At 38.2% G+C, this 19,882-nt stretch overlaps 1 protein-coding gene across 1 annotated transcript in view; it reads right to left on the bottom strand.

Moving 5' to 3' along the window:
* Positions 1–19,882, bottom strand: part of ZSWIM6 (zinc finger SWIM-type containing 6) — a 203,645-nt gene that overhangs the window by 38,753 nt on the left and 145,010 nt on the right. Inside the window, exons 3-4 of the mRNA XM_082650143.1 lie at positions 17,268–17,416; positions 13,554–13,704 (exon numbers count right to left, since the gene is read on the bottom strand). Of these exons, the coding sequence (XP_082506269.1) occupies positions 13,554–13,704; positions 17,268–17,416 (300 nt within the window). The remainder of the gene's footprint in view (positions 1–13,553; positions 13,705–17,267; positions 17,417–19,882) is intronic.

Genomic DNA, 19,882 nt, shown 5'->3' with positions numbered 1-19,882 from the left:
TCTCTACGTGGACAGTGTGAACTTTCTCATAACATGGAAGGCTCAGGATAGCCAGACTTTTTACATGAAAACTCAGGGCCCTAGGATAGAACCTTCTAAGAGACAGGAAGTAGACACTGCCAGTCACTTTTAAGGCTTGGGCCCAGAAACTGGCCGAAACATCTACTGTCATATTTTGTTGGTCAAACATCTACAAAAATGAGAGAACACAGACCCCACATCTCAATGAAAGAGTAGCGAAGGATCTGTGGCCACTGTAATCTATCACTATTACCGGGAAATAATGTAACTCAGCTAGATTACAAAATGGAAAACGAAGGTATTTACCAATGGGTATGAGAATGTTGTTACTTAAAATTATCAAATCCAAACAAACCACTCAACATATGAAAAGAGCTGCAAGTCAAGCAAAAAAAAAAAAAGCCATTATGAAAACTTAACAGCATAAAAGGTATGCCAACACACAGTATTAAGTGCTGATTTGTATGTTAATTTCTATCCCTTCAAGGAAAATCCTAACAATATCATGTTACCCATGTTAGATTTCTAAATAGAGTCTACATTTAAAGTTTTAAAATGTCTGTCTTTAGGGTACAAAGATCACTCCATCTAGTTCAGCTAACATATTTCTGAAAGTGAATGGCATACTTACTTATCCACTTGCTGCCATTTATTGAATATACTTCACACTAACCCTATGTGAAGTACTTTACATACGTTATCACATTTCACCCTCAAAGAAAGACTCACTTTACAAATAAGGAAACTGAGGTTCAGAGACATGTAGAAATGTTGTGCTGCTATTAAAGATGGCAGCCAAGATTTGTTACCAAGGCCCATGATCCCCCCTCAAACTAACACTCTTAAACACTATGGTGTTTAGCCTTCTGCCTAGATACGTGGTCAAAAAGTACCTCTGTAAGTGAGGCTTCCTATGTGCAGTCAGCATATATGAATTCTAAGATCAATGATTTTAGTCTTTTGACAGAATCACTGATCCGTTCCCTCATATTTCAGCAGTATAATACAAATGGTATATTACTGTTGAAAATTATGAAGTACCCTAAACGTACAGCTAATAAACCCTGTACTTTATTTAACCACCTACTCTTATATACTCAGAACATGTTGCATATATATTAATAGAAACATATCCAACAAAAATCTACCACAGGTCCATCTAAAAAGATCTAATGAAACAAATGAAAACTCTGTATTTTTCAGAACTGACAGGCATAGCAAATAAGTAATTTCACTGCAGATTAAAACAGCAGATAAACAATCAAAAGCTCAACTTACAATTCAAGATTGATTATTCAAGTCAGAAGAAATCTGTTTTCTCTGAAAATATGATGATGTACTAATATGAGGCCTCTTAGACTGGAGTCACATCAGCATTTCTGGGATAATGCACTTGTGTGTGACTGAGTGTGCTCTTTGCCTGCTGGGTGTACTGCTGGGTGGAGCATTATGATTTGTGACTGAATAAATCAGCTGGCCATTCTCTACCTCTTGCTATTCCCCACAATCAATATAACTTGTTTTTAAAGTTCTTTCTACTTCATAAGCTTTTTTTTTTTTTTTTTGCGGTATGCGGGCCTTTCACTGTTGTGGCCTCTCCCATTGTGGAGCACAGGCTCTGGACGGGCAGGCTCAGCGGCTGTGGCTCACGGGCCCAGCCGCTCCGCGGCATGTGGGATCTTCCTGGACCGGGGCACGAACCCATGTCCCCTGCATCGGCAGGCGGACTCTCAACCACTGCGCCACCAGGGAAGCCCCATGAGTTTTTGTTAATATGCAAATCAATTCAGTAATTAATATAAAAGCTGGACATCTTTTATAAAAGACACTTTGGAATTCTTTATAAATGTACTCTTCTCCCTATTTTCCAGAAGATACGATGTGTATAATGCTACTGGAGACAGCGCAGGGGCAGTGGCAGTGGGAAGCGGGGGACGAAGGGGTAGGGCAACCAATACCGCCTTCCCTAAAGGTGAGAAGAAGAAAGGCCAGTGACTCCCTTTTCCCTCTGTCTCAAAGGTGGAAAATGAAGACTTTCACATGGAAAATTTAATTTCTGCTTTTTAATATCATGTTTATTCTTATGAAATAGTAGTAAGCAAAGTATAAAACAATCACTTTTGGTATTTCCCAGGGTTCCATAGTTATAAAACAATTCGTAATATTTATAATATTTATTTTTGTTCTCAGAGGCTATTATATAAGAGGCTAGAATTTCATGCATGATCCAATTAACTAATTATACTTATTTAGAGGCCATGAAATGCCTAATTGCAGTCACAAATAGAAGATCACTGGCAGAATTAGTTGTGCTAGCAAAACCGTAGTCACAAAATTTCTTGGGTCAGACCACACAAAACTTGCGACCCTAATTATAGTATTGTTCTCAGTACAATTCAGTCTTAATATGTTAGTAATCCATGTTTGGAAAATACGTTTAACTGGTAAAAACATTCTCTTTACTTTAAATTTGGTATGCTAGTTCCTAATTCACTAAAATACTTCTGGGGAAATTTCAAAATAAAGCCTCAGTGACACTGTAAAGAGAGAGTTTTTGAGATTACTTAGGTCAAGCAGGGCTGAACCCTTAGCAAAACAGTATACAACTGGTTATCATCTACCCAAGCTCTGAGAAAAGATGGAAGTAGAATAACCATCTTTTTGTGGTCAAGAAAGAAAATAAACCACAGATATTCCAAAACAGCTAACTGGTATCCTGGATAATGTTCCTTTCAGGCAAACCTGTGGCCCTCATCTAATTAATATGCAGCCTTTCCATCCCATTTGACTTGTCAGTGCTACTGAGTCAACATGCACAGCTCATCAAAAACACCCTGACCTCATTAGGAACCTGGTTCTATAGGAAATGACCAGAGCCAGCTCCTCCACCACTCACCACCCTTCTCCTTTTTGAGGGAGGGAGGAAAGGAAAGCCAGGAAAGGTAGAAAGAAGAGAAAAAGGCACAATGACCAATGGGGTCTTAGTTTGAGATACAAAAGGGCAGTCAAGAGTGAGGAGAAGGAATGTGGTAACCTACAAGAACACTTCCCACGTGCTCTGCACTGGCTGCTTAACTGAACTGTCTTCATAAACAGTGCCATGATTCGTCAACAGTCATGACTCCAAGTCTATATAAACCTAGTTCTGAAAATACTCTTTAGGTTCTCAGGGTGTCTCTCTCCTACAAGCTTCCCATTGGGCCCACTTTCCCAGCATAGACAAAGGACTTCCAGGATGAGAAAGAAAGTGTTGTATATTGTCTAAATTATCTTCTCTTAGGCCTCAAAAATCCTCATTATGCCTTTTTATAGATAAGGAAACTGGGGTTCTATCTAAGATAAGGAACTTGTCCAGGGTTACACAGTTAGTGAATATGAGGATCCGAATCCATACTTAGAGAGCGTCTGGCTCCAAGAACCCTGTTCTTTATATTCTAGTTGTAGGCTCTAAACACTAAAACAATCCTGTTTAAGACAGAACTTATTGCAACTTGCCCCTTTGAAAAAACATGCCTGGTTAAGTGTGGTAAAGAATTACTTTTGAATATATATTACAAATTGATACAGAATTGTGACTTACAGTATGAAATATATTAGATCTATCCTCAAAATTTTCTGAAACACATCCTACATTATATAACCTCACTTCTTCTGTTGTCTTGCTTGGGCTGCTTTTTATTTTTTACATATTCTGTTTTCTAACTAGATTATAAGCTCCCCAATGGCGGTGCCTACCATAGGGCACTATAAGTAGTAGGTTCTTGTTAATCTGCCTGCTGTACTGGTAAGGCACTCTACTGTCCACCGTATTTACAGATAAGTGCTTCCCTGAGCTACTGGTACAACAACCTTCCCTTCACTTACCATGGAGAACTAATTTAGGACAACAGATAATCAGGAGCCCTACCAAAAATAATCGAATCTACCAATGGTTATGATTATAGAATACTGATGACAGGTAAACACTTCAGCTATAGTGTGTAACAACCCAAGGAAATGGGTTTATAGTATTCTGTCATATTGGAACTGCAATTTTACTCATTAAAAACAATTTCTTAATACACTGACTTTTCTATAGAGTTCAGAAAGAATCTGTGATGGGTACTGAGTTTCTTGAAGAACAGAATGTTTCATTTTGCTCTAATTCATTCTATTACTGAATTAAACTTTGATGTATTGGTCTTGACAAGTGCTTCATGCTGATTGTATTGTGTATGATAGTATAATCACTTCCCTTGCATTTCCCACTGGCTCGCTGATTAATGCAATAGATTACCTGCAGCACTGATGGCAAGGGGGGAAATCACTGCCCTTCCATACCCTAAACTGTGTTTATATTTCAGTGTGCATCTGTGTGTGCGCACGTGTGTTCCTCAGTACAGAGACATCCGTGAAGATTCACCTGGTACATGGGCAGGAAGGTAGGAAAAACCAGAAGGGTAGGAAAGGAAAACTGATGACACAGTGAAGATCAATGCCTTTCAATCACTGTTTTCAGTACACCAAAAATGCTTACTTCTTAATGCTTCCAAATAAGTGTCTAGCATTACACTTCAATTATTCATTCACTTTTTATTCACAAGTATTTACTGAGCACCAACTCTATGCCAGGCATATTTTTCTTCTCACCTTTACTGGAAAACTAACTTTTAAAAAATGAATCACTTTCAATGTTCTATTAGTAGACAAGAAGGAAAAAAGTAGGGTGAGATTATTAAATGGACACTAATACAGGGACGAACAAGGATGGCCATGAAATTAGTTTACATGCCCCGATAAAGACAGCAACTGACAAGAAGACTATTAATATTAACCACAGAGAGTAGTTTAATGGTTTCAAAACAAACAAAAAATCTCTCATTACTTGGTCTATACAGGATCCTAATTGTTTAGCAAAGAGCATTTTCTGTGTATGATCAATATGTATGGTGAATAGGTTGCTGGATATATTCTCATCTTTAAATGTGTGTGTGTTGGGAGCAGACAGGGTGGGGGAGAGGTGAATTAAGACTTCTGTGCTCTTGCCAGCATTTTGAAAGCATTCCTCCTAACAGAATTTTCTCCCGGTTCCCAGCTTATATTTGTACCCAAGTGCCCTATTTAGACTCCTCCCATAGAACCCCCTCAGCCCTTGCTCATCCACAAAGAAGACTGTGGCTTCCAATCTAAGCCATTTCAAGATTGTTTATCGCTTAAGTCTGATTCCTAATTTATGAACGATTCTCTCTCCTCCAGGTTTGCTGAAGCAAATTCTCAAATTCTTAAATTACCCAAAAAGGGGCTGGGAAGCACAACCTGAGGTCAACAAGATTCGGCTGGTCATAGCTCAAAATCACAGAGACTTGGATTTCCATTCAAAGGTTATCGCTGCTCACAGAATCGAGGGAGTGAGCCACATTTTGCATAACAACTACTGCCACTACTCCTGGCAATTCATCTCTAGATCAGAGCCGGAGAAAATAGCCCTAAGATCAGTCTAACTCATCAGTCTAAGATCTACTAACTCATTCAAGCAATTTAATGTCAGATGGCACCTGTACTTTACATAGAGTCCTATCCTTATTTCAATTTGGAATTTTGAACTTGAGCACTAAAAACAATGTTACGAAGTTATCAACAAGCTTACAGCAGCCTCACAAAGATTCACCTACTGCAAATCATTTGCCAGCCTGCCTTCCACCTAAAATATATAAGGGAAAGTTATTTACATAAATAAAAAAGTCATTCTCAGGTATACCCTTAAGATGAGTGGCTGTTTAAAAGCCTACTGAAGATAGTCACTGTCAAGCACGTATTTTAAATCTCAGGATTCTTTGTCCTAGAGAAATCTTAGTGGAAAGCCTAGTGTGTAAAGAGGCAGGAGGCGCTCTACCGACAGGAGAAGGCCCTGCCTCCTCCTACCACACTCTTCTCCCTCCCGCCCCACCCCAGGGGGGCTCTGCGAGGCAGGGTCTGAACTCCCTATCTGAGTGACAACCATTATTCCTTTCCTTGGGTTCTCCCCAGACCTCATTAGCCCACCTAAGCTTAAATGAACCATGACAACATTAGCAAAGCACCTTGCGAGGTGCCAGCACATGCAGAGAACAGCCTAAGTGGCTGCAGCACTCCTCCCTTGGCTTCCACTTCTTTCATTCTAGCTCCTGGCATCCTTGATTCCCCGTGAAGCCCCTGGGAATCGCAGATGGCTTAAAATGAGGCTTCTCAGACCTCGTTAATTTTTGTATGCTGCCACTTCAGGGTAAGAAATGGTGAAAGGAAATGATCCCCAGTCTGTCTGTCTTCGTTTGCACTCCCTCACTCCTCCTATGCTCTACCACGATGGGACGCTCTAGAGACCTACACTCTAGGAAGGAGACTCCCCCAGCCAGATTTCCCTTTGGTGGCAGTTTCTTGAGGGCAAGGGCAATACTAGCTTTTAAGAAGTGAGCAAAGTAAGGAGAGAAATTTTCTGAAATGTTGTGAGGAAGAAAAGAACACATTATACCAATGCTCTGACATTTCCTATTAGCCACGAATGTGAGAACAAAATCTACCACCGATGGATTCATGTTATAAATAGAAAGACAGCATAAAAGAAAGTAACTGGAATTTATTCTTGGTACAAACAATGCTACCGGCACACTACATGTGTGATATAGAACACTAAAGTGTATTACATCTTAACTCCTAGTCAAATCTCCGTGGTCTATATTTAGAAGAGTTTTATGAAAACACACAAAGGGGTGATCCCCAAGTGTTGTTAAAACTGTTCAATTGTACACCTAAATAATTTAGACAATGAATATCATGAAGAGTCTCCAACTGGCTAAGTAGGATCAAATCATCTGTAAACATCTCTTTTAATCCCGAGAATCTCCTATTTTCTATTAATATGTATTTTTAAATTTTTCTCTTTATTTTCACTATTTCCCAGACAGGGTACTGAATGGATAATGAAGGCCTAGCAGCTGCAGTCAAGAGAAGGATGGGTGACAGTATTACACAGGAAGTATTTATCGTAGATTTGCCCACCATATAGAAATATGCATTCTCTCTTTTGGTTAACTTCTGACCCAAACTAGAAATTACTCTGCCGACTTAAAGCAGCAGAGAATAAACCCCTCTTCCCATCCCCACAGCAGAACAGAACCCAGAGCCCTCTGACCCAAGAACACAGAGGTCTCAGTTTTAAGAGACAAATAGCAGTAGGACCACACAACAGAGAAAGAAACCAGGCCCCAGTAATGAGGACCCAGCAGCAGATAGACATTCTGAGAACAGTGCTGGAGGGAAGCAAAGCCTCCTGAGCAATACAATTGACAAAGCCTCTGTATTTAGAGGGAGCTCCGAATAATGAGGGGAAAAACAGAGGCTGAGACAGGAGCATACAACCCCATCCCAGAACAGGATGGCCTAGCCCATGTGCAGGAGGGGCTCTGCAGAGCCTACAGACCACAGGAGGTAAACACAGGCCAGGACAAAGACAGTGACCTAAGGGTTTTCACTGGCTCCATAACAGAAGGGACTGGAAAATGAGACCAAAACTTCAATGTACCCCATCTACAGTATGTAGTATCTGTATATTATGATATACTTATTACATAATACAGTTCTCAATCAATAGCATATATTTGGCTCCTCTACATTAGTGTGTTTTTTCAGAGTCTGAAGTTAGAGAGCCCCTGTGAACACAGATGGGCAACTAGACTAGGTAAGCTCTGCTGACAACTGCAGTCAGGACTGTGGGACCATGGGGTGGGTGGACCCATGGCAGGACAGGCAGCTTTTGCAGGATTTACTGCCATCTAGGTGAGCTTGACTTTGTCCCTGTTCTCCTCTGAGGAGAGAGGCATATTAGTCTTTTAAAATAAGTTGAGGATGGTATCTAGTTCAGTGGTTGAGTCTCTGAAGTCACTGACACATAGGATCAAATTCCTGCTCTGCTGCTGTGACCTTAGGCAAGTTATCTGGTCTCCTTGTACCTCAGTTTTCTTGGCTATAAAACTGGGGCTAATAACTACCTATCTCGCAGGGTTGTTTTAAGAATTAAATAAAATAATGCATGCATTAAGTGCTTAGCATAGTGCCTGATAAATAATTGTTGGCATCTGCGTTATGTTTAGTAGCTGGACCAAAATGGAAAATAAAACAAAGCAAAAATCTAGATCCTGTAATGTCTACTCTCTCTCCTCCTCCTCCCCCTGAAGTTAAGTAACAACGAAGAATAACAAGGTTGGACTGAAAATCTTAAAGACAACATTTTGGATAATGAGTTTGAACCTTTTCACCTTCCCCCACTGAGTTCTCCCTGTCTTCATTCATGTTATTCCTTCTTTCCGTAGTATTCTCACTACTTCTTCCCTACAACTCACCTCCATGAACATTCCTGTAAAACCATGTTAAGTTCAGTCTACTTATTCACTAATATGTGAATAAATTACTCTATCAAAGCGCTCTGCAGTTCATTCCAGCCTGTTCTAATTTCTCCTTTCTCCTGATGATTGTATCTCTATTCCCTCCATACTCCCGGTATCATCGTCAATGGTAAAATCAAATATTTAATACATCTATTCTCCTTGACATAGCAAGTGCTTAATACATACTGATCGGGAAACCACAACAAGACTTCTGGAAAGAAGTGTTAACAGGAAGGCATAGAAATGGTGTAAGTGGTTAAGCTATATATTCTCCTTGCACCCAGGGAAGACAAACTGGTAGGTGACAAGCAATCCCTGATATGTGGTTCATTAGGATTACATACTACACTTACAGCTACATGGAAGTTTCCAAGTCTGTACTGACATCTTTTTGCTGCAAGGGGGCTCTGGGAATTGCTGTTTTCTCCACTGCACTAGCAAAGACGTATCAACTTATATGGCAAACTACACTGGAATGCTTTCCAGTTCTCAATGAGAAGCAGTCACTCCTTAGCCTATTCACTAGCCACCATCAACTTCAAAATGTGGAAAGCCTGAGTTTGAACTTACCATAGAAACTAAGTAAGGGGCTCCAAACAGTGGGGGGAATTACTAAGCCTTTTGCTTTTGGAGACGTAAGACGGCATATCCCAGAAATTTCTCCACAGTTACCTCCAAAGCAGAGCCTCTAGAATCTTAGTTCTGGCTGTGCACAAAGGCCCTCCTGTTACTTACAGTACCATTTTGAATGTGTGACTTAAGCATATGTTTTCTTCCTTATTCAAGAATAATGTGGGTGGGTGCAAAAGAGGCCAATACTTGTATCTGCAATGATAGCTGGGACAGTGTTCTAGGTCCATGGAGTAGGTAATTTTTAGTACTTTGCAATATCTGTGGTCCCAGTGGGTGGGCTAAGTTCTCTATTGCTGAATGTAGATTTATCCTGATTCCAAGTCCCCTGAATCTTTATACTCACTCTATCTATCCAGCACCCTACCAAGGAATATTATATCTATTGTCTAATAAGGAAATGCAAACTAGAAAGAAACATCTAACTATGGCTATTTCTGCCCACACACAGTGAGGTACCTGTATCAAAAGCTTTGAAAAGAACTCAGAGATACCACCTTGTTCTTGTGAACTGAGTGAGCACAGCTCAGAGCAGTAAGGCTCTTGCAATGGCAGCCCAGCCTCTCCCAAAGAAACAAGGTTACATGCTAGAGAGCAAAACACCTGACTGAGAGAGAAAGTGTCTAAAATTTGGGGGGGTGGGGGAACATATTATGCAATACATATTATGAAAATGAAAATTTAAGAATTTTTCCCTGTGCTAAAACTGTAATTAAATCTTATTTAACTGTTTCCTCTAATGACATCCATTTTAATTAGGTTTTAATAGACTGGCAGCCACAACCTATAGTTTTATGAAGTAAAATAAAATTACAGTCTTGGAAGACATTTAAGGAAAGAGAACCATCTACACAGATGAGAGGTTACAATATATCCCCTCATCCCTAAAGACCCCCACGGTAATTAAGTGTGCTGAAGAGACAGCCATTAGGGCTAACAGTAGGTGTGCTCACCAATCTGCACTGGGCTTGAAATAACTCTTTAGATCCAAGGGTTATTTCTGTGATCCGTATTCCAGAAAATCTGCATGGAGTAAAGAACACAACTGAAAAGGTATGTATTCTATAGCTCTACCAAATATGTGTAGCCACTACCAAATATGCAGCCTCTACTGTTGCAATGGGCTGTCTTACGATTTTAACATATACATGTTCTTATAGCTGATCATGATACACCACCACTCATCTTCAGAAGACTACCATATGTTTGGGAAAATGAACATTATGTAAAGAAAGTAAAATTAATATATGAAAAGCTGATTCACATGCAAGATAAATGTATCTGTAAATGAGATGCACTAAACAGGATCTTAATAGTATGCATCTGTATCTATTTCACACTACATTATGAAAATCAGGGAGTACATCAGAAAAATTAACTCAGACCAAATGAATATCATAGGCATTTATTTTAGAAAAGAACTGAGCATAATCATTCCTTTGTTAGCTAGAGGATGGGGCAAAGAAATTGGGCCTTTTGCTATCTCAAATAAGTATGCGTATCTTTATTTGAAAGAAAAAAAGAGTTAAATGAATATATGTTATTTTTAAAACTAATTTTGAAACATCGGTACTTAAATTTTAATAAATCACATATACTCAGAAAGTTGTAAATCTTGGGGAGGGGGATATCTGATCTTATGAAAAAATACAATTTTGTAATCTGGCTGACAATCTGATGCCTCTGAATCTCTCTGCCAAGAAGCAGTTACTTGGCTAAGATACTCTTACTAGTACACTTTCATCAGATTAAGGCTTTCATGCCAGGAATTTTTTTTCTCCTGGGGTACTGGCCATTGCCAGAAATGGACCTATCGAATCTACCGGTGCTAAGGAGTTAAGCATCTGAGATTTAATTTAACAGTTTCAGCTTTATTAAGCTGTCACAGAGCGGCCCTACTTTGATAACAGTAGCTGCTCCAATTATGGCTTGGTTTAGGGTTGACAAGTATAATGATTCATTCGTGGCACATGAGAAGCAATAAAAGGTTGTTTTGCATTACAGCTTTAAAAATGTGGGCACTTTTTTCATTTAATTTGTCACTTAGCTTTTGCTAAGAGGACATTTAAATTGCAGTAAAAGGCAAATGGGGCTTTTAGTTTAAATGTAATCCCCATATTTAAATGATCTGTAATGGTGCAGTGTTGGAGTGGGAACACTATTGTCTCACAGTGGGTCCTGATGGTGACATGTGACATTTGTATTCAGGTCCTGTATTATCCATGTGGCTAAAGGGCTTCCAATTTCATTTCACAGCCAGAAGCCTGCAGAAAACACCAATTAACTTGCAGATCCCATTTGCCGACAAAACTCAGCCTCTTCTCAATGTCTGGCATCTGGCAGTGCTCAGCATTTAATTCCACAGCAGAGCCTTGAAGCAATGTGAGCCCTGTGCAGGGGCACAAAGTCAAATTCCCCCATTTTCTTAAGAAGCAAAATTCTTTCCTTTTGAAGTCCAGAAGCAACTTTTAGTTAACTTTTTTGGTGAATGAATATTAAGATGTGATAACTATTGTTACTCCTACATGATATTCTTCACAGAACTTAGAATTCATTAAAATGGCAGTGACCTCTGCTCACCATCACAGTATGTAGGAGAAGTTATAGCAGTCTAGTGATGATTGGGTTCGGGGGAGGGAGGGTGATCTGTGAAAAAAGAAAATACAGGGCAAGAATATGTATTCTTCATCCTGGACTGAAATCAAAGAACTTGTTTAAAGCCTGGTCCATAACTAGAAAAGTAGTCCATCAGAGGGTATAACTAGCATTAGCTAGTAGAAACTTCCACCTAATGAGAATTAATCCTTTTGATTGAGGGCTGAGGTACATAATTTTCAAAGCCAACTTGCAGAAGTGAAATATGACTAATGGATTAAATGCAAACCCTGAAAATTTTATTTAACTATATCACTTGTACATTTTTTTTGGTAACCAAAAAATTTAGTTGGTATTTTCTTTCTAATTAGTTATTTGTTAATTCTAAGCTTCTTTAAGTACCAAAGCTCTTTAAATTTTATTCATTTAATATTAATCCAATAATAGTTTTTTTTTTAATGCTAATCCTTTTTACTGCCATAAACCAACTAGTCAATTCAACAGTTACTACAGAGTTACAAGACTGAGGAGTCTTTACTTGTAAATCACTCAGTATTCTATAAAAATTTTTGTTTAAACCATGCATTACACTTGTGTTCTCCAACCACCACACCGGGCCCCCAAACATTTCCTTCCAATACATTGAAAGGATCCACTGTAGCTACAGATTGATTTAAATTTTGATTGAGGGGAAGGCCACTAAGCATTACTTCAGGTGACCCAAGGGAAGTACTAAGATTATTACAAGATACTTAATAAAAATATTAGGGGAAAAGGTCAACAAATATCTAACAGCTGGCAAATAGCAGACACACGTTAAAAAACAAACAACAAAACAAACAAGAGTTGTCATCCACAGCTCAGTTCCTGAACATACATCCTATTAATGGGAAAAAGGAAATTTTGGTGTCCAATTCTCTACCAACCTGCTGTACAACCCTAGGTCACACTACGTCATTTTGTGGAAGTCTTCTAACCTCCTCAGACTTCAGCTTCCTTATCTGTAAACAGTTCATCTCAAAGGTCCCTTCCAAGCATTATTATCATGTAGTATCTTCACAGACATCAGCCTCTCCTGGTCTAGACATGGGATCAATAGCATGATGTGGTCCATCATTAGCCAAGAGGAAGACAGAAGGTGAAGGTATGAAGACTTCTACTATTCAATTACACTGAAACTAGGATCTTCTAATAAATATATGCATAACGTAAAACTAATATAGGCATTGACAAAATATTTGCCAAAAATTCCATTTGTCACATATAGATTTCTTAATAGACAAGATAAATACATTATTAATTTCCCTAGCAATGAGCAGAGTAACAAGAGTCATCCCCCCCAAACGTCCCAGTAAACATGAGTAGTAGATTTCTCCTTTTTTCAACCACCTGCTATATTTATATCTTTACCACCACGGATTTGGGAAGCAATACAAATTAGAGTTTGCAGTGTCTTTTCCATTCTGACAATCAACAGTCCATCTAAGTCAATAATAACAAAAAAAAATAAAATGAATATTCAAGCTACTTTTGATAATTTTAATGTGGGCAAAAGGGGAAAACAGCCAAATTTTAGCTGAACTGATTACAGTATCAGTCTAGAAATAAGTAATCAGTTCTATTATACCAAATACCTGTTTTGAAATATAGCTTTTTTTTTCCAAATATTTAAAAGCAGATCCCGTGCTTGCTTTCCTCAACATCAGACAATTCCCCAAAAACACTGCCAAGATTGGTTCCTGCAAATGCCTCATTCTTCCTATTCTTCTAACCAGTGTATAATGGCAACAAGTTCATATAAAAGTAGCTCTCTCTTCTGCAGTACTCTGACCATGCTCCTTAAACATTCAACCATGGTCTTTGTCCACACACAACCCAATGGCAATCCATCAGGAAATTTATACTTACCCAGCTCATCCCAGAGCTGCCTATATTTGTCAGTCATTGCAGTGCCTTGTTGCCTCCAAAGTGACAGACGAGGGTCGGCCATGAACTGCTCTGTTATCAAAGTCAACATTCGGGCCCCATTTGAGTCCCTCATCTTCAACATCTCCCGCACCTAGTGGGGAAAAAACAGACCTTCAGAAAAATGTTAAAAAATGAACAGCAATACAGAGACAGACTACTTTATTTCTTTGGGGAGGGAGGGTGGGGTGGTGGTGGTGGTCAAGTCTTCACACCATCCTTCTTAAGCAAACAAAAGTTGTTAAAAACGAGCCTCTGAGGGACTCCCGTGGCGGCCCAGTGGTTAAGACTTCACCTTCCAATGCAGGGGGTGACGGTTCAATCCCTGGTCAGGGAGCTAAGGTCCCACATGCCTCGCGGCCAAAAAAACAAAATATAAAACAGAAGCAGTAATGTAACAAATTCAATAAAGACTTTAAAAAAAAAAAAAAAAAGGTCCACATCAAAAAAAAAACCCCAAAACCTTAAAAAAAAGAAAAAAACAACAAAAAAAATGAGCCTCTGTCCTAAATGGCTATTTAATCAGAGAACTGACCATTAATTTTTTAAAATCATGTTTTAGAATCCACATGAGGAAAAGAAATTTGCGTAACTTCCCAATTTTCCCCGCAAATGTTTTTGTCAGCCTACAGAAAAATAATACCAAAATAAACAAGACAAATCATTGGGCACCTTCCTGACTCCCTAACTGATTGCACTTAACCACCAGAGTAGTAGAGTCTAAAGCACTGTACTGAGAACTCTTTAGAGATCTTCTAAATTGATCTGATAGTGTTTATAATAATAGCATCTGTCCTTCCATTTTTTTAAAAAAAGCTTTATTGAGACATAATTCACGTACATACAATTCACCAATTTAAACTGTACAATTTAAACCTCTTTCAGTGGTTTCTGGTATATTCAAGTACAAGTCCTACAAGTGCTTCATTTTCTGAGGTAAATTAGTAATTTCACTAGATTCTTTCTCACCGAGGATTTCCATGTAAAGAGCAACAGCATACTTCTATTCACTCAGATGGGACTGTTTTTGCAATGGTAAGAGGAAATGTAAAGGGCTGTAGGTTCAGAACTCTCTTGCTCCAAATGAGCAATCCTTGAAGCAGAATCATAAGCACTGACCTAGTAAGTTAACTTGGCTTCTCTGCTGGAACCTCAAGCTCTGTCCATTATTCTTCTGTTACATTTCCCCAATAAACAAGAAAACAAGAAAAGAAACACAAGGCTAAGTTGCTCTACAGGAAATCCTAAATGAATCCATCCATTCTTAAAGTGTACACCGCTATGTGTTCAATGAATAGGAATCCCAGCTGAACATCAGTTCTCTGTGTAGAAAATTAGTGGAGCAAAGTCATAAGTAGTATATAAGGAGAGGGGAGTCCTTTTATTCAAAATTCTTTCTATGTGAAAGCCACATGAAGGAGGAAACAGCAGATCTTCAATAAAGCAGCCTAAACCTCTAGATCAATGGGTTCTGCCTCAGTCCTGTACCCTGACAAGTAATGGAACCCTCCCCTCAAACCAGGCTTCAGAATTTGAGCCTTGCAGAGAACTCAAACGTACTTGTGCACTGAATCACAAGGGTATGCTTCCAGAAGGTTTTTTTGAGTAATCTTAAGAAGTACTAAAAAGGAGAAAGAAATGGAGTTGCCATTTATCGGACATCTTGCTAAAGAGTTTTACATTCATACTTACCTTTTAATCTTCACAACAACCATATAAAGTAGGCCAGATTATAATCCCCATTCTACAAATTATAAAGCCATCCCTCAGAAGTAAAGTAACTTGTCCAAAGGACAAGAGGAACAACTGGAATCAGAACCCGGATCTGCCTTAACTCTGGAAGTTATGCCATTTCCAAAATTAGATGTTGCTCTTACTTCATATGGCATATACAATGTGTACATCATATAGAAGGATAAAAATAGCAACTGCAGGCCAGTCTAATACCTCTTTCACATTGCTTCCACTAGGCCACAGTGTACTCTCTGCTGATAAGAGAATCTATGAAATACTTCCTGTGTGTCTAAATATACCAAAACTTTAATATTACCTCTATATATCATGGATTTAATTTAGTATTTATTTTCCTAATAAATTTCTACCCTACTACTCAGTTAGCAATAGCAATGAAAATAAATGCTTTACTATTAAGCATACAAACCAGAACTATTAACCAACACTCAAATACATATACATTAATTACAGCCTAATGGTAATTAATTTTCAGACTGTTGACTGTGAACTATTACAAGAGTCTGAAGTGCCTATGAATTACCAAAGAATGATTAAATCATGTGAAATAATTTTAGAGTTAAATGTATTTTTACTGTAATCTAAATTCTTGAAAAATTGGCAATCTAAGTATGGTATATGGAATAAATCTTTTTTTTTTTTTAAGGCTGCACCACGCGCATGCTGGATCTTAGTTCCCTGACCAGGGATTGAGTCCATGCCCCCTGCACTGGGAGCATGGAGTTTTAACCACTGAACCACCAGGGAAGTCCCAGGATAAATTTTCATTTAAAGGGTTTTCATTAATCAGAATACACTAATTTTTGGCTATAAGCAGTAACAGAGTTTACTCTAATTCTTCTGAACTACAAAAGCTTTTAAGTATTATGAATATTAGAGAAGTTGTTTAACAGAAATATCAATGAACACAGTTATCTGTTCCCTTAAAACCAATTTGAATACGTTATCTATAAAGATGGCTGTACCCCCAATGAAAAGACATTGCTTTAACATTATTTAAAAAGCATTTTATCCAGTATTTAGACATGTGTTTATGGTACTAAGAGTTCTGTGTAAAGCAAGACACAGCTTCTGTTCACAATGAACTTATAATGAAGATAACTTTGTTTCTTAGGCTATCAAATTTTGGTGATGAAAATTAACATTTACCAAGGGCCAACTACTGTTAGACACCATTATCATTTAACACCATAATCACAACAACTTGAATGGATATGCTACTATTAGCTAATTTTATAGATGAGGAAACTGACTTAAATAACTTGCCAAGGTACATACACTCAATAAGATTTAGAACTGAGATTTAAACCCAGGTTTCTATGACTCCAAAGTTTATGCTCTTGAAACTAATTTAAAGATATCGACATTAAACTAATTATATAAAGCACATCTTAAGGACTATATTCAAAGGTATGCTCTACTTGGGAAAATTAACTAGAAGAAGAAAAAACTTGAAAAGATGGCATTTCAAATAACATTAAGCTATTTTATTTTTAGTACTGAACAGTTTTTCAAAATTGTATAAATTGCCACCATTTTATTAATAAGAGCTGAGAAAGACAAAAATGGCCCATATCTTGTCTAAAGACACCTAAGTAAATTAATGCTTGCATTACGACACAGAAGTCTCTAATGGTTGATAATAACTTAGTCTATTCTTCCCCCCACCCCACCCCGGCCATGCCACATGGCTTGTGGGATCTTAGTTCCCCAACCAAGGATTGAACCTGGGCCCTGGCAATGAAAGCACCAAGTTCTAACCACTGGAACGCCAGGGAATTCCCAGTTCTTAAAAAAATAAATAAGAATTTAAAAAGAAGCCTTTATCCTATTGTAAACATGATCATATATACTTTCTATAAATGTATATATTTAGAATATTTCTTTAAAAATAAAAAGTCATACCTTTGCAAAGAGCAAATTAAGCTGCTTCCCTGATCCGTGGTACCCGCCCTGGGAAAGGAACAGTTTAACCTGTTCTTGAACCTGCTCTTCATCTAAGTGCCAGCAGTTTTCATCATCTATACTAGCACCTGCTGTTGGATCAGGAGCACCTAGAAATAGAAAGAAAAAAATAACACATATGCTAGGAAAAACTCTGGGCTAAAAGGGCTCTGATAATAAACTTGAAAAGAATTAAGATTCTGTATTTTTTGCCTAAACACTTTTTAATCCAATCTCAATTTCAATATACATACAAATGTATGACCGAAAATAAATGTAAAAATGATTCTTTTATTGCCAGAACTTTGCTGATTTGTGCTAAGCCAAACGGCGATGACTTTAGAGCTGAGATGTTTCCCTTTTTTAAGATCAGAGACTATACCTTTGGAGATGAGTTTACAGGTTCCCTAAAGAAAAAAAAATTCACAAAAATGTCTCATTGTAAATATGTGATGTTTATAAAAGCTCTACTGTGTAGAACACGTTAGTAAAATGCTTTTCAGAGACATCAGAAAAATATGAAACAAAGTAAACTCAGCAGCGTATTTCTCTTTACTATGTTAATTCAAGAAGCTTTCACCATTATCTGCTGCTGTATAAACTACATGCTGACATAAGTCTTTAGTTGCAGAAAACCAAAGATTAAAAAGGGAAATCAAGCCACATGGGAATAGGCAGTGCAGCTGTTGTACTAAACCAGGTTGTAGTATCACCTTGCCAAAACTGCGTAAATATTTTATTGCTGAAGTACGCATAAAAGAGAACAGCTATGTAACGAGCCCTGTGTGTAGACTACCTTAGAAACTCAAAAATTACCCAGATATTTAGGCAGGTGAAAATTGTTTCATTATTTATTAATAAAATAAAATAAAATGGTATTTAAGGCCTAAGATTCGTAAGTAATACAAAAACTAAATCTAAAATCTCTTCTCAATAGTGTTTCATTGCCTTATCAACCCTTAAAAAAATACATGTGTAGGTGTGGTTCTACACTTCTTTTCTTTTAATGATCTAATGCAGACTCAACTGGCCGAGGAAATAATCACTAACATGTGCTTAGAACCAGGGTCCATTAATCCCTAGGAGGAAGACAATGGGTCTCTGAACCTCCCTGAAAAAGTGTGCTTTCATTCATTCAGCCGACATATTTACTGAGTGAGTGCCCTCTGCTAGACTTGGGGATGGACTGGGGTACAAAAGAGAATTCCTCTCCTCACAGAATTTACCATCTAGTTCAGCGGCTTTCAAACTTTTTTGACTAAGACCCACAATAAGAAATATAATTTATATCATACTCAATACACCTGTGTATCTGCACACTTATATGATCACACCTATTTATTAATCTGAAGCAAAGGTATGATGAAAAAATACCCTTATTGTAAGTGAAGAGGTCTGATATTTTCTATACTATTTCATTTTTTTAAAAGGCTTGTCATAATTTTTAAAACTGATTTCATAATGTATAATGAGTTGCAATCCACTATATGAGAAACACTGTTTTAAGTATGTGAAATAAATATCAAATGTAATAATCACACATACAAATATATAATAATAAATGAACTAATTGTTTATAGAAGAGGACAAAGTGCCAGGAGATCGTATCAGAGAGCTCTGACCCGGCCTTGAATTGGCAGAATAAGCATACCTTGAGGAAATGGAATTTGAGCTGAGATCTGCCTTAAGTAGATTAGAAGATAAATTAAGGCAGGAAAAGGAAGCACTGGGTCTGCACGTGAGACTAAGAGCTTAGGCAGAGGTCTTGGGCATAAAGGAACATGGTACGTGGATGAAACAAAAGATAGTCCATGTCCATGCAACTCAAAAGTAGATGATAAGGAAGAAGAGCAATACAAGGCAACTCTGGGGAAGAGAAGGGACAACTCTTGCCAGGCCAGAGAGCCCCGACAAGTGAGGAGCTTAGTTTTTCTCCCTAAAAGTAATGAATGGGAATTCACGACAAGGTTATCCGAAGTGGAAGAATGGAATACTCTTCAGTGAGAACAGAACATCAGTGAGAACAGAAATGGAGAACCTGACAGAAATTTAGGATATAAAAGCAAAAGGACTTGGTGAAGAAGTAGATACATGAGATATGGGCGATCAGGGGGCTGAGAGAGACATGGTTTTCTGGATTAAACAACTGGACGAAATACTGGACAACTCACGGACACACAGACCACCAGAGCAGGATCAGTTTTGGGGGAGGGAGGGGCAGTGTTTAGATCATAAGCTCAATTTTATTTTTATTATTATTATTTTTTTAAAAAAATTTTTGGCCGCACCACGCAGAATGCAGGATATTAGTTCCCTGACCAGGGATTGAACCCACACCCCCTACAGTGGAAATGTGGAGTCTTAACCACTGCACTGCCAGGAAAGTCCATGAGTTCAGTTTTAGACATGGTGAATTTCAAGTACCTCTGAGATAGCTGGTCAACAAGAGGGGACAGGATTTCAAGTAGGGAGCTGGATATACTATGGGACGCAATACAGGGTAAAGAGAGCGTCTAAGATGGAACCCTAAGGAAGGCCAACACTTAAAGGCTGGGCAAGAGAATGAGGAAGGATAG

The sequence above is a fragment of the Grampus griseus genome, assembly GCF_964374135.1.
Source record: "Grampus griseus genome assembly, chromosome: 3".
In the NCBI taxonomy this organism is placed as follows: Eukaryota; Metazoa; Chordata; class Mammalia; order Artiodactyla; family Delphinidae; genus Grampus; species Grampus griseus.
The sequence above is the reverse complement of the archived record's forward strand: the minus strand, read 5'-3'. Positions and strand labels throughout refer to the sequence as shown.